The sequence below is a fragment of the Sarcophilus harrisii genome, chromosome 1, assembly GCF_902635505.1.
Source record: "Sarcophilus harrisii chromosome 1, mSarHar1.11, whole genome shotgun sequence".
Taxonomy (NCBI): Eukaryota; Metazoa; Chordata; class Mammalia; order Dasyuromorphia; family Dasyuridae; genus Sarcophilus; species Sarcophilus harrisii.
The window spans coordinates 669,781,857-669,795,310 of NC_045426.1; the positions used below are offsets into that span (position 1 = coordinate 669,781,857).

Sequence of the window (13,454 nt, forward strand, 5' to 3'; positions counted from 1 at the left end):
AGGAGAGGAAAAGGAGAGAGGGAAAAGATAGAGAAAGGGATAATGGGAAGGGAGGAGGGAGAGGAAAAGGAGAGAGGGAAAAGATAGAGAAAGGGATAATGGGAAGGGAGGGGAGAGGAAAAGGAGAGAGGGGGAAAGCGGGGAAGGAAGCAGAAGGGAAGGGGGTAGTGAGGAAGGGAAGGAGAGGGGACGGGGACAGAAGGGGAAGAAGAGAAAGAGACAGCAGAGGAGAGGAGGACAAGGAGAGAGGGAGAACGGAGGGAGGGAGGAGGAGGAGGGAAGGGGGAGGGGAAGCGGCTCCGAATGAGGTCAGGGAAGGGGAGGGGAGGGAGGCGGGGAGAACGCGGCGAGTGTCGGCAGGAGGGTGGGGGCGGGGTGAGAACGAGGCCTGGGCGTCCGAGGCCGCGGGGGGCGCGTTGGGGAGGCGAGAGCCCGGCGTCCCGGGGCTAGGGAGGCGGAGGCGGAGGCGGCTCGAGCACCGGGACCGGGGCGGGAGGCGAGGCCGGAGCCCGAGCGCCGGGCGGCGGGATCGCGGATCGCGGCGGCGGGGGCGCGCCCAGCGCCGCGCACGCGCACGCGCCCCTCTCGCGCACGCGCCCCCTCCCCCGCGCGCGTCCCAGTGCAGGCCGCGGGCTCGGCGGCAGCAGGTGGTGCTGCTGGTGCTCAGCAGAGGCCGGAGCCGGACCGACGGAGCCGAGGCCGGAGCCGCCGCTGCCGCCGCTGTCGCTGCTGCAGCCCCCGCCCCCGCCCCCGCCGCCGCGGCCGCCATCAGACAATAGGAGCGGCAGCCCGGGAGGGCCGTGCGAGGCAGGAAGCGGCGGCGGCCCGGAGCGGGAGCGGGCCCGGCGGCGGAGGGCGGGCGGCGGCGGGAGGCCGGGGCGCGCGGCGGCGGCGCTGGGCGGCGGCGGCCGGGCGGGGACAAAGGCGGCGGGCCGCGGCGGGCAGCGAGCGGGGCGGCCGGGCCGGGCCGGCCCCGCGGAGGCGGCGGCGGGGAGGAGGCGGCGGCGGGGGCGGCGTCGCGGCTGCGGCGGCCTCGGCCTTCCCGCGGCCCGCAGCCCTCCCTCTCTCCCCACCCCCCACGAGTGACATGATGTTTCCACAAAGCAGGCACTCGGTAAGGGGGCGGGGGATCGGGCGCGATCGGCGCGGCGGGGGGGCTGGGTGGGGCCGCCCCTCGGGCCCGGCTAGAGCGCTCCCCCTCCCGCTGCCTCCTCGGCCCCCGCCGCGCGACTCCCCCTCCCTGCCCCTGCAGTGGCGCAACCCCCCCCCCGGTGACGGCCCCCGGCCCCTTCTGGCCTCCAACCCTCCCTTGAGGCGTCCGCGAGGAAACGGGGGGCAAAGGGATGGAGGGAGGGAGCGTCGGGGAAAAGCCCTAGGTCTTCATTTAAAAGCAGGGGAGGGCGGCCCCTGGGAGGGCGCCCTGCAGCAACCCCCCCCCATGTGCGCGGCCTTGTGGGGGGGAGGTGAAGGCCAGACGGGGAGCAGGAAATGGGGGCGGCGGGAGCCGAGTATGTAAACACGGGCTCTGCCGGGGCAGCGCTGGGCAGGCGGGCTGGCGGCCGGGCCCAGGAAGTGCCTGGGGGAGGAGGCGGCGGTGGGAGCTTCTGCCTGGAAGGAGCCCGGCCCAGGGGCAGAGAAGCGCTGCGCCGCCCTCCTCCGAGCAGCCTGCTTGTGTCACCCCCCAGCCGATCCCAACCCCCCCTTTTAAGCTTCTGCGGTGAAAGCCAAAGTCTCTGACCCTGAACCTTGGTTCCGGCCTTCCCCTCCCCCACGGCCAAAGGGGCTGGGGGGGGGGGTCGGCGCCGCTAACCTTCCCTGTCCCTCCCAAGGGCTCCTCACACCTGCCCCAGCAGCTCAAGTTCACAACCTCAGATTCCTGCGACCGCATCAAAGATGAGTTTCAGCTCCTGCAGGCCCAGTATCACAGGTGAGCCCGCTTTGGGGGCCGGGCCCGCTTTGGGGCCGAGCCGTGAGTGTGACCCGGGCGGAGGCCCAGCTCGAGGTTGGGGCCCCCCGCGGCCCCCAGAAACCTTGCAAGATTCTGGCACTTCCCCCCGGGTCCCGACAATCTCTCCCTTTGTGTGTGACCTTGGTGGGTTGCTTCCTCCCCGGCCGCTTGTCTCCATCAGTGGATTTAGAGCCAGGAAAGACCTGGAAGCTACCTTGTCCCACCCCCTCCCATTTTTACTGACATGAAACCTGTGAATAGATGACCTGCCAACAGTCAGGCAGATTTAAAAAGTGGGGACCCGAACCTGCACTGCCCAGGGCCTCCTCTGCGGGGTATAGAGTGTTATGTAAATAAGAAAGGCTGCTATTCTTAGATCCGACGCCCTGGGTGGGACACTCCTGTCTGACCCCGGCCTTCCAGAGCTGAGCGGAGGGGGGAAAGGCCCTCTTGCGCCAGCCTCTCATTTTCGCCCCCTTCTGCCCCGCAGGGCTTAGGGCAGATCTTTCCTCTGCAGGCCCTGCCCGGCCTGCTAGGGCCCGGGGCTCCTATTCTCAGGCCTGTTCCTCAGTGCAGCTTGGGACTTTCCTTCCTGGGCCCGGCTGTGTCTTCTGCCCTCTTTTCTCCAGCACTTGCTCCTGAGCCCGGGGTCATCAGACCTTAGGGGAGGAAAGTAGAGACAGTCAGCTGTGGCATGTACCAGGTAGAAAATGGCATGAGTCTCTGAGATGGGAAAAGGGGGCCTGGTAGGTTATATTCAGTTTCCCTTTTCCAGGAGGTTTGCAGTTCAAAGTCTGACTTTGGACAAGTTTTCCCCCCTCGCTGGGCCTTTTATTCCCCGTCTTTCAGACAGATGGAATAATAATCCTTATACTCCCTCATTTTGAGGTTGAAGAAAAGCATTTTGGAGACCTCGAAGCATTAGAGAAATGAAGTTATTATGATTAACCATACTTCCCCTTCCCTCCCCCCCTCCCTACTCCCAGCTTATGCCAAATTGGGTCGTGCCAGAGTTGAAGATGTCTCCCTGCTGGCTTCTAGAATCACCTGGCTTATTGAATTTAAATAGATTAGCAGATAGAAGGCTCCCCACTCCCCCTTTGGTTACCAGGAAATTGATGAGGGGTTGTTATTTTCCAGAAGGGTAATAGAATATCTTTTCTTCCTTCTATTAAAAATTTTTTTGGGGGGTAGCACGTGGCTTTCCCAGCAGCAATAGCGGTCTGCCTGCTCATCCCCTCCCCCCCCCCGCCCCCCCCCACGCCAGGAATTATGGCCCAGTAGAGTCTGGGAGGGGCCCCCTGAGACAACTGGCTTGTTTATTGCACCGGATAACATGGAAATGAGGCTTTTTTGGATGTCTAAATAAAGAAATGGGAGGACCTGGGTTGAAGAGTGAGGGTCCCCTGAGGCAGGAGGAGGTACCCCTGTAGAAGGAGTGGCTGCCTCCCTCCCACCTACTTGAGCATCAGGTGCTTTTGAGCTCAGGAACCCATTTCTGATGCCAGGAAGATCTTCAGAGGCTCGGCTTGCTGTTGTCCCCCCCGCTGAAGACCCCATAGATCCTTGGCAGGGGCCCCACTGACCTGGAAGCCTGTGGGGAGAATTTCCCCTTCTCCCTCCCCCCAATTCTGAATTCACTCTGAGTTTCCCCAGAGTCTGTGAACTGCTTTGTAAAGCAGCGAGACATGTTATAAACGGGGGGCCTGCTCTGCAGGCCGTGGCGGGCCGGGAGGGCTTTGTGAGTGGCGCCCACCGCCAGGCCTCCTCCTGTGTGTCTCTTTCCCAAGCTTGAAGCTGGAGTGTGACAAGCTGGCCAGTGAGAAGTCGGAGATGCAGCGTCACTACGTCATGGTAAGCCCCCGCCCCCCTCAGGTGAGGTCAGGAGCAGGGCGGCAGTGGAGGCCCACACTCGTGGCGGCGGCAGGGGTGGGAACATGTGTTTCTGATTTTAAATCGGAGCTTCCAGGGGAAGATTTCAGAGGCCCGGCCCAGCACAACAAAGGGCAGCTTTGGGGGATTCAGGCTTCAGCGCCTGAGCCTCCCGCTGTCCCCCGAAAGCCAGAGGGGGCTTGGCTGAGGGGTCGCTGGGAAGTGTTCGGGAGTAGCTGCTGAAGGAGTCGGAGTAGACGGCCCCAGCCAAACCCCAGGCCTTCACTCCCTGGCCTCAGGCCCAGGCACGCCGGCTGGCTTGGCGCAGCAGGGTAGGGCCCCGGGCCCAAGTGCCAAACCACGGCGTGGCAGGCTGGGCCCGGCTTGGGAGCAGGCCTGCCAGCTCACCCCGGGCCCTGCTGCCTGGGAGGCTGGGCCGTCTGCCCGCCTACCACGGAGATGGGGTGGGGTGAGCTCACCGGCACTTGGACATGAATAATTCAGGCCTTGCTTTCTGTGCACACTCCCTCCACCCCCTGCCCTCACCAGTTGTTTAACCCCTTGGTGCCAGACAGTGGTAAGGAATGCCCCGTGTTGGGGGAAAGAACCCTGCAGGCGGGAGACTTGGATCCCTGTCCCAGCTCTGCCCCTGCCCGTCTCACTGTGTCACTTTGGGCAAATCTGGTCCCTCTCTGAGCCTCTGCTTGCCTACTTTTGAAATGAGGCCCGGCATGCTGCGAGCTAGCCGTGTGGAACCTCTGGGCGCTGGGGCCCCTCTCTGAGAGGAGAGGACTGGACCCGCCTGGTCCCCAGGCCCCTTGGGGTTCCCGTGGTCTGTGATTGTTGGACAGAGCTCTTGGGGCTGGGGCAGAGCCAGCCCTGAACTGTTGCCTGCTTCTCTCCCCATCTCTGCTGCAGTACTATGAGATGTCCTATGGCCTCAACATTGAAATGCACAAACAGGTAAGATCTGCTTTACAGCCCCCTCCCTCAGTCCTCCCCCTCCCTTCTCTCCCCTCCCACCTGCCTCCCTCCAGGTAGGAACCACTCACTCACCTTGGCAGCCACCCTAGCCCTGCTCTAGTTACCACCTCCACCCTGTTACTGGGGCCCCCTAGGGCTTGTTCTCTGGCCACCCCTGGAGAAGTTTCCCTCAATAGAAAGGGGGAGGGAGACACGAGGCGTCTCTCCAGGGACAGTGGCCAAGCGGCCTCAGAATCTGACTCTGACAAAGCACCCCTTGTTTGAACACACCTGGCGATGGGGGTGGGGGCTCTCCCTGCCCTTGGGGTGTCGGCTGATCTGGAACAAAGTTCTGAGGGGCCCAGCTCGTTCTGCTGGGCATGAGGGCACCGGATTCCCCTCCCCCCCTTCCTCTGCTCACTGTTCCTGCTTGGAGGCTGCGACTTCCCCGGGCCTGGGCTCTAGAGTTGCTGAGGCCTCCCCTCCTCAGGCCCGGCTCTCCAGGAACCAGACTAGGTGGCTGCTGCTAAGGTCTCAGTGTCAGCAATGCACGATCTGTTACCTGCTTCCCCTCCCCCGTGCCCTGTTAAACCGCTTCCCCTCCCCCTTAAGCTTTCTACATTCTGTCCCCCCTTCACCCTGGCTTTTTGTTTCTTATACTTGTTTCCCTCTCTCCCCAAAAAAGATTTGGGCAATCTATTTCCTTTCGTTTCTCCCCTGACATTCCATGTTCTAAATCCCCATTTGTTGTAAATGTGACTCTTCCCCCACCTTGCTTACAGATGGGGGAAAAAGGCCCAGTAAAGAAATTAGGCCCGAGGGAATCCTCGTTTTGAGCTCGGGAACCTTGTGCTTGAGTCCCAGTTCTCAGGCAGACTTCACTAACCCCATCACTTTGGACCAGCCCCATCCTGATGGGACAAATGCTCTGAGCCCCCCACGTGGTTTGGATGCAGAGGATCTTTGTCTCTGACCCAGCACTTCCTGGGTGGGTGGCTCCAGGTCAACCTTCTGGTCCATTTCAGGCAGTGTAGTTCCCTTGCCCTTGACTTCTTCCATTGTTTCAGGGCCTTTTGGTGTCCTGGGGAGGGGAAGGAGGTGTCTGGCTCTCTAGCTCTTCAGATGGCGGTCAGTTAGGAAAGTCTTGGATTTGAATCCCTCTGATTTGCTTCTTAGAGCTGCCTGACCACAGAACAATTCACTCCACCTCTGTGAGCCTCAGTTTACTCATCTGTGCAGTAGGCATGGTGATAGCCTCTGTGTCATAGGATGGGTGCTTGTGAAATCCAACTAAAAGAATGGAGTAAATGGATTGCCAGCCGCAGAATGCTTCCATGTCCCCATGAATCACAATTGCTTGTCTCAGTGTCACTCCCCAGCCACAGGAAGACCTTAGAGGAGGGAAGGGCTTTGGGGAAGATCTCTCCATTATTAAATGAATGTCCGAGCTCCCCCAGAAGGGTGTCAAAAGCATGTCTTCCCAAAGGTTTCTTACCTACTCTGTTCTTGGAGACGTTCCCCTGCACCTTCCATCTGAGATCACCTCCCTACAGTTTATCTAGATCTTACAAAGAATTGATTAATTGCAAATCATCTCCCATGTTATGTTAGACTGAACAGGGTTTGTGCTTTTTGCTTTTTCTTGTATCCCCAGTCCTTAGCACAGTACAGTCCCCTGCACACAGTTTTACTTAAATGCTCTGAGGACTCAACTTCTTACAGAGCTGAAGGGACTAGGACATGGGCTGTTCCTTGGGCCCCCTGTGATCCAGGCTTGATGGGTCCAGTTTGGGGAGGATCTCCCCCAACTCTCCAGGAGGGTTCTGTTTCAAGCCCCAAGGCCAGGGAAACACCTGTGCTAGCTTTCTATTTGGCAGGATGTGGAGTGATGGGAAAGTTTGTGAGAACAGGTCAATAGAGGATGGATTCCCCTCCTCAGGACAGCAATTCTAAGGTGGAAGGGACCTCAGCCAAGTCCATCGTGGAAAGGGACACCTGAGACACCCCCAGCACGTCCTCGTTGCTCCCTTAAAGACCTTTAGAGTGGGACAGCCCGTTCCTCGGCTGAGCCCCTCTGGTTGGGAGGAAGCTCTCCTGGCAGCCCCTTCCAGCCCTGCCATTCCAGGCCGAGCAGAGCAAAGCTGATCCTCCCCCTGAAAGTGCTGGTGCCCAGTTAGCTGCTGTGTCCCTCCTTAAGCTTTCTCTTCCCGGGCTAAATGTCCCTGTCCGTGCCTTCCCCCATCTCCAGGCCTGACTCGGGGTTCCCCACCGCAGGTGGCAGTCACTGGTACCTGAAGAGCCACCGTGGGGTCCTTGTTCCCCAAGAGCAGCTCCAGGAGACCCAGAAAGCCAGGCCAGCTCAGGGTCAGGAAGGCCCGCCCTCCGGGGGGAGAGGGGTCCAGTGACCTCTGAAGTTTGAGTCTGAGATGCTCTATCCCCAGCCCCTCTGTGACCCGGCTTTGGGCCTCAGGCTCCTCCTCACTCCCGGAGGGAAGCCTGAACCCTAGTCAGGTGGTTTTCTCCAGATTTGAAGATTCTCTGATCCTCTGACCCCCAACCTTGACTCCTCCAAGCTTGGACACTCCTCTCCCATCATCATAGACCTCCTTCTGTGTTTCAGGCCGAAATCGTCAAGAGGCTCAATGGCATTTGTGCTCAAGTCTTGCCCTACCTTTCACAAGAGGTAAGGGGAGCCCCCCCCCCGAATTCCTGGACTTTGGCCAGCAGGGGGCAGCCAAACCCCACATTGCAGCATCCTGATCTTCCCCCTGGACACAGGCTGACAGGACTGGGGAGGGGCTGGGGGAAAGGGTGGGCAGCTGAGAGCCGGCCAGCTGCAGAGGCCTTGGGAGTGGGCCCGGCCTGCCGCCCCTCTCTGGTCAGGCCTCTGTCAGGAATCCTGCCCCCCACACTTGGTAGCTGGACCAGTCACCTAATCTCTGCCTCAGTATCCTCATCTGTAAAATGAGGTTCATAGACTCCCAGGATCCTCGTGAAGGTGGATTGTCACATAGGTGCCCGCCCTTATTGGGTGATCCTGAGCGGGGGCTTTGTGCCTCCCACCCTCCTCGCTCATGTGGATGGTAACGTGGGCACTGGCTCTGCTGGGAGGAAAGAACATTTAGGAACATTGACACGGCGTTAGGAAGAACTGCTCTTTTTGTTCAATGTTTGTGACTTTAGGCGCTGCTGCTCCTTGAACCTCACATCCTTGTCTATAAAATGGAGCAAATATTCACCCCCTCCCAGGACACGGTTGTAATTCTTAGGCACTGTGGAAATGGGACTAGGGAAATAGCAGGCGGCCCCTGGTCCGGCTGACCCCAACAAGTGTCTGGTCCATCCAGCCTAGGGGTTATGGTGCCCCTGGGGTCTCTTGGCCTTCCAAAGACATCTGAGAGAGGCTCACCCAATCTGGGCCCCTGAGGATGTCAGTGATGGAGGTTCCTGGCAGAGACGCTTGGGAGCCAGGTGGCCCCTTGGCTGGGACACCTGTAGGCCACACTGGTCTAGCTTTGGGGTCAGCAAGAGCTTTGTTTTCCCAGCCCCAGACAGTAGGAATCAACAAACATGAAGGCTTTTATGAAGTGCCTTCTCTGTGCCAACCCCGTTGGAGGCACTGGCATTGGTAATTAGAGATTTCTTCCTGGCGTGGGGACTGAGGGCTGGGTTCAGATCTAGCCTCCCTTACCTGCTAGCTTTGTCTCCCTGCACCAGGCTCTACATATCATTGATCTCAGTCTTCTCACCTGTAAAATGGGAGACTAGTACCTGCCTCATAGGGGCACGATATAAATGCCAGTCAGTCACTTAGAAACATCAGATGCTGCGGAATTTTTTTTTTTCCTTTCCACCTTATCAAACTCCTGCAAAGTAGAGCATGATAATTAGGGACTGTTCTTAAACTTCTTTCTCTAATAAGTGGGAGCCTCAGACTGGTCCCTGCCATGAATTCTTCTGGTTCTCTTGCATTTCGTGGGCAGCCTGCCAGCTGTGGGGCCTGAGATCATCCTTCCCCAGGACTTAGACAGGAGATAAAAGAATGGTGAATTGTGTGATAGTAGGCAAGTCACATGCCCATTCTGAGCCTTCCCGGTGCTTCCCGGCAGGATGATGAAGAAAGATTTTTTATAAACCTTAAGGCGCCAGCCATAGAAACGTGAGCTCTGGGGAGGAGGAGCCCCAATGTTGGCGGCTGTGGAGAATCCCCTTATTGTCCAGGGAACTGGCTGGTGCCCCTGGGGCCAGCATTGCTGCGACTGAGGCTTGGGGCCGATGGAAACAAGTCAGCAATTCTTTCTCCTCTCTCTCCTTAGCATCAACAACAAGTCTTGGGGGCAATTGAGCGAGCCAAGCAGGTAACTGCTCCGGAGCTGAACTCTATCATCCGGGTATGTGTCTTGATTAGCATGAATCTTATCCCCTAAGAAAGAGTTGGGGGGCTCCAGAAACCTGTACTAGCAGCACCTACCGAGGCAGGCCTGGGGAGAGGTGGGCCTGAGGAGGCTCCGAGCCTCAGCTCTGCCACAGGGTGGCTGTGGGCACATAGATCCCTGCTTCAGTCTGCGTCCAGTTTCTCTGTTTGCAAAATTGGGGTATTGATTCCCTGTTGTGTAAGGGCCTTGTGGGCCCAAAGCACCTGCAGAGAGAGTTGTTCTTTTGTCCTGTGACACATGAAGCAGCCGTTGGGCAGAGGGGGTAGGTACTTGGGGTGGGATGCTGACCTTGGCTTCTCCCTCCTACACATGAGTATGGGACTAGACTAATAACTTGTCTGGACTGCAGCTTCTTTGATGGCAAAATGGAAACAATACCCACTGTGGAGGGTGGTTTGATGGGATGAGGGTTGAGATGATGGATGTAAAATTACTTTGTTAACTTTAAAGTATTATGAAGACATTTCCCCCCAGAAAGCACAAGTCTGCCTCAGAGAGCAATGAATTGGTACAAATCCCTTTACCCCTTCTGGGCCTCAGTTTCCCTGTCTGAAAAAATCCAGAGGTTGGACTAAAATCCCGGAAGCATTTCATTTCAACCTCCAGAGGTTCCAGCTCTGAGACCAAAGCCCCAAGTCTGAGTCCCCAGCTGTGCTGCTGCTCTTTCTCTGTGTGACCAAACCTCAGTTTGCTGATCTGTGAAGGGAACTGTTCAGGGGAAGATGCTTTACTGCTGACAGACTAAACTGAAAAGTTGGCCCTGGCCCCAGCCAAGTCTCCTTGTAGCAAATTACAGGGAACTCCACACCTCCATCCATTCATTCAGTGGGTGTTGAGGGCTCACCCTGAGAGACCATGTGCTGGAAGGGGGGCAGTATTTGGAGTTGTTGGACTTGGGTCCAGGTCCTCCAAGGGACCTCAGGCAAACCCCTGGTCCTCTGGGCCTCTGAAAAATGAGGATGAGACTGAATGACCAGTTTCCAGTCTGTGACCCTCTGCTCTCTCCGTGTGGTAGGGGGATAAAACAGACTCAGAATTACCAGGTGGATCCTGAGGGCACACCAAGCAAGCCAGAGGTTTTTGGGGTGCAGAGGAAACGGATCTTTTTAGGGATGGGATTTCGGAAAGGCTTCTTCCAGGAGGGGCATCTGGGAGGCTCAGTAGGAGGGGGAGACTTTCATGGGCCCAGGCCACAGGTTAGTTGTCTAGAGTCTAGTCTGGCTTCTGTGGGTGGGACAGGTGATGTGAAGGAGGCGTCTGCCTGCCTGTCCTTCCACGAGTTGGTGGTTCCTAAATACAGTAGGTCACCTTGAAATGTTCTGGATGGAGGGGACCCAAAGAGACTCTTATTGAGCGCTCTCATCTTAGAGCTGGGGAACTCCAGCAGCAGGGGCACACGTGCACACACACGCATATGCACCCACTGCAGCTTATGTACATGCAGGCAGACATACCGCAGAAACGGGCACACGCCCACACAATGTACACATATGTGTGTGCACACGCACACATGCATGTAAATACACCGCAATTTGTGTACATGCACAGCCGCTTATGTACACACATGCAGGCAGGCATTTACATGTACATGTGCACACGCAGTTCTGTGTCTCGGGTGGTCTACAAGGACTGCTCTTTCTGGCTGCTTTTTTCCTCCCTCACCTCTTCCCTTCTCTCCTGTAGCAGCAGCTCCAGGCTCACCAGCTGTCCCAGCTCCAGGCTCTGGCCTTGCCGCTGACCCCACTGCCTGTGGGCCTGCAGCCTCCGTCGCTGCCCGCCGTCAGCGCCGGCACCGGCCTCCTCTCCCTCTCTGCCCTGGGCTCTCAGGCCCACCTCTCTAAGGAGGACAAGAACGGGCACGACGGGGACGCCCACCAGGACGATGATGGGGACAAGTCAGATTAGAGGCACAGCCCTGGGGGTGGGGGAAGGGCTTGGTGTTTTTGGTGGCTGCTGGCGCCCCATAGCTTTGACCACTCCCCTGCCCCCTGCCAGCCCCTCCCCCTTCCCCTAAATCCTTTGGGGTGTGAATGGGACCGGACTGGGGCGGAAGGGAATAAAAGAATGGACCCACCTTAGCTCCAAGCGCCTCCCCCCTTCCCTGTGCACATATGTAACCGCTCCCCCCCCGTTCGGCCTGTTTGCTGCGCACCCAGCACAGCAGTTCCCCAGTCCCCTCCTGGTACTGCATGCAATCACGGATGCCAGCCGGCCCCGGGTTCCTCCCCTCCGCCCCCTCCCCCATGTAGAGGCTCTACCCTGTCCCCTTCCTCCTTTTTTCCCTCTATCCAGTTGCCTGCCTGACTCTGCTCCCCAGGCTCTGCTACATCACCCACCCAGCCTGGGACCTGAGTCCCCTTTGATTGGGGCCAGGTTCTGGGAGAGAGCTCAGCAGCAGGTATCTGGGGGAGGGGAGGCTGGATGGAGAGGGTCTGGGGGACCTGCTTCCTCCCCCACCCCATGCCCACAAATAAAGATGAGGGTACCGCATTTGTCTGGTTTTCTTTCAGTCTGCTAGTCTGTCTTTTAAAAGAAACAAAAAAGGAAAAATTCACCAAAAAAAAGTTCCCCTTTCCTTCCCCCCAGATTCGTGTTTGTATATAGTCCTTTAGATAAACTTGTCGGCTTCTGGTGTTCATTAACCTATTACAGAGGAGGAATGGAGACACTGTACTAAGCTTGTACTAGCTGTGCCTTTCAAATAAAGATGTGAGACGGTTGGTTTAAAGCACCCGCCTCCTGCTGTCATCCCTGGGATCTGCTGCCTGCTCCCCCTTGCCTCTGCGGGGCCTCTGACCACGGCCTGACTGAAAGCTCTGCTCGGGGAACTCCCCCTCGGGCCCCAGCCTGGCCTCCATCTCCTGTCTGGTGACCCCGAGCTCCCTGGGAAAGCAGGAAGAGGAGGCCTGGTCTCTGCCCTCAGGCCTCCGGATTCTTGCCTTGAGTGCTCTGGACTCCTTGGAGAAGTCTGGGCCTCTGTGTACACCTCAAAAAAGCAGGCTGGGCCCGGTGATGCTCCTGAGTGCCACCAGGTCCCGGCTCTGTGTTGCCAGGGTTCCTTCAGAGCTCTTGGGTTCTCTGTTTACCCCAGCGCTTCTTGGAGAGTCTTGGTGCAGTGAGGATTTCATGTTGTCACTTTCAGAAATGGGTTCTTTCCCTAGGTCCTTCTTTCCCTTTGTTTCCCACCCTTAACCTCCCTTGGATGGCTGTCAGGGTTCAGAAGTATAGGGGCAAGCTGACAGGCCCAATCCCAGGATGTGGGGAGCCCTTTGCCAATAAACCAAGGGCTCGAAAGTGCTTTCCCTTCCTGTGTCTGAAATTTCTGGGTACCCCTCTCCAACTTCTCCCTTGGGTCTATGGTTCTCCCCACCTCTGCCTTCCTCTCCCTGGTCAGCTGACAGGTCATTCTTTCCTAGAGGCTGGTTTCAGCAGATGCTTTGACCTTGGTGCTCGAAGCTCTCCGTCCCAATCTCCATCATCCAGCCCTGCATTTTCCAGACCGGAGCTTTATGAGCCAGATCCATCCAGGAAGGTGGTGGGGCTGGGAGCCTGGGAGGAGGAGGAAGCCCAGGAAGGGGTGCAGAGAACACGGCAAACGCCTCAGCGTTTTTGGATAGGACAGATTGGTATGGGAGGAAGAATCCTTGCCTGGATGGAGAGATTTTGGAATTGGCTCTTACACTGGTTTGCTCATGGAACTCAGGAAATCCTGGCCCCTCAGTGGACCTATTTCTGAAAAGAGAGCATTGGACACATTTTCTCAAAAGTCTCTGCTAGCTATGACATGTTCTAAGGGCCCTCCCAGCCCTGAGCTCCTGGATTCCAAGGGCCCTCCCAGCTCTGACCACCTGGGTTCTAAGGGCCCCCCCCCCCCCAGCCCTGACCTGGGTTCTAAGGGCCCTCCCAGCTCTGACATCCTGGTCTCTAAGGACCATCCCAGCCCTGACATCTGGTGTTCTAGGGACCCTCCCAGCTCTGACCTGTGGTCTAAGGGCCCCCCCCCAGCCCTGATGGGTCCTGCCCGACCTCCTGGGCCCCTCCTAATTGAGTCTCTGTTCTAAAATTTGGGGCTGGCCGAGGCCTGGGGCCTGGCCCGCCATCCCTGGCTGACCCCTCCTGGCTGTGGCTGCGGGAGGCTGGTGCTCAGCTCCCAGGCGGAACGTGGCTAATTGAGCCGCTAATCGGCTTCCCTTCCGCAGGGCCTGCCGTTAATGAGTCTGGTGAGGGGAGGGGGG

The 13,454-nt window shown here is 58.2% G+C and overlaps 1 protein-coding gene across 2 annotated transcripts; it reads left to right on the forward strand.

Annotated features, from left to right (window-relative positions):
- The first annotated feature begins 1,002 nt into the window (after nt 1–1,002).
- Nucleotides 1,003–11,947, forward strand: TLE5 (TLE family member 5, transcriptional modulator). 2 transcript variants are annotated; one of them, XM_031948248.1, is made up of 7 exons: nt 1,003–1,114; nt 1,830–1,927; nt 3,739–3,802; nt 4,739–4,783; nt 7,404–7,466; nt 9,100–9,174; nt 10,903–11,947. In XM_031948248.1, exons 1-7 carry the CDS (start codon nt 1,088–1,090, stop codon nt 11,122–11,124), a joined length of 594 nt encoding a protein of 197 aa, XP_031804108.1. In that variant the 5' UTR covers nt 1,003–1,087; the 3' UTR covers nt 11,125–11,947. The 2 variants fall into 2 exon arrangements, with proteins under 2 accessions (XP_031804108.1, XP_031804109.1); XM_031948249.1 differs by having other exon boundaries at nt 10,906–11,947.
- Nucleotides 11,948–13,454: the final 1,507 nt, after the last annotated feature.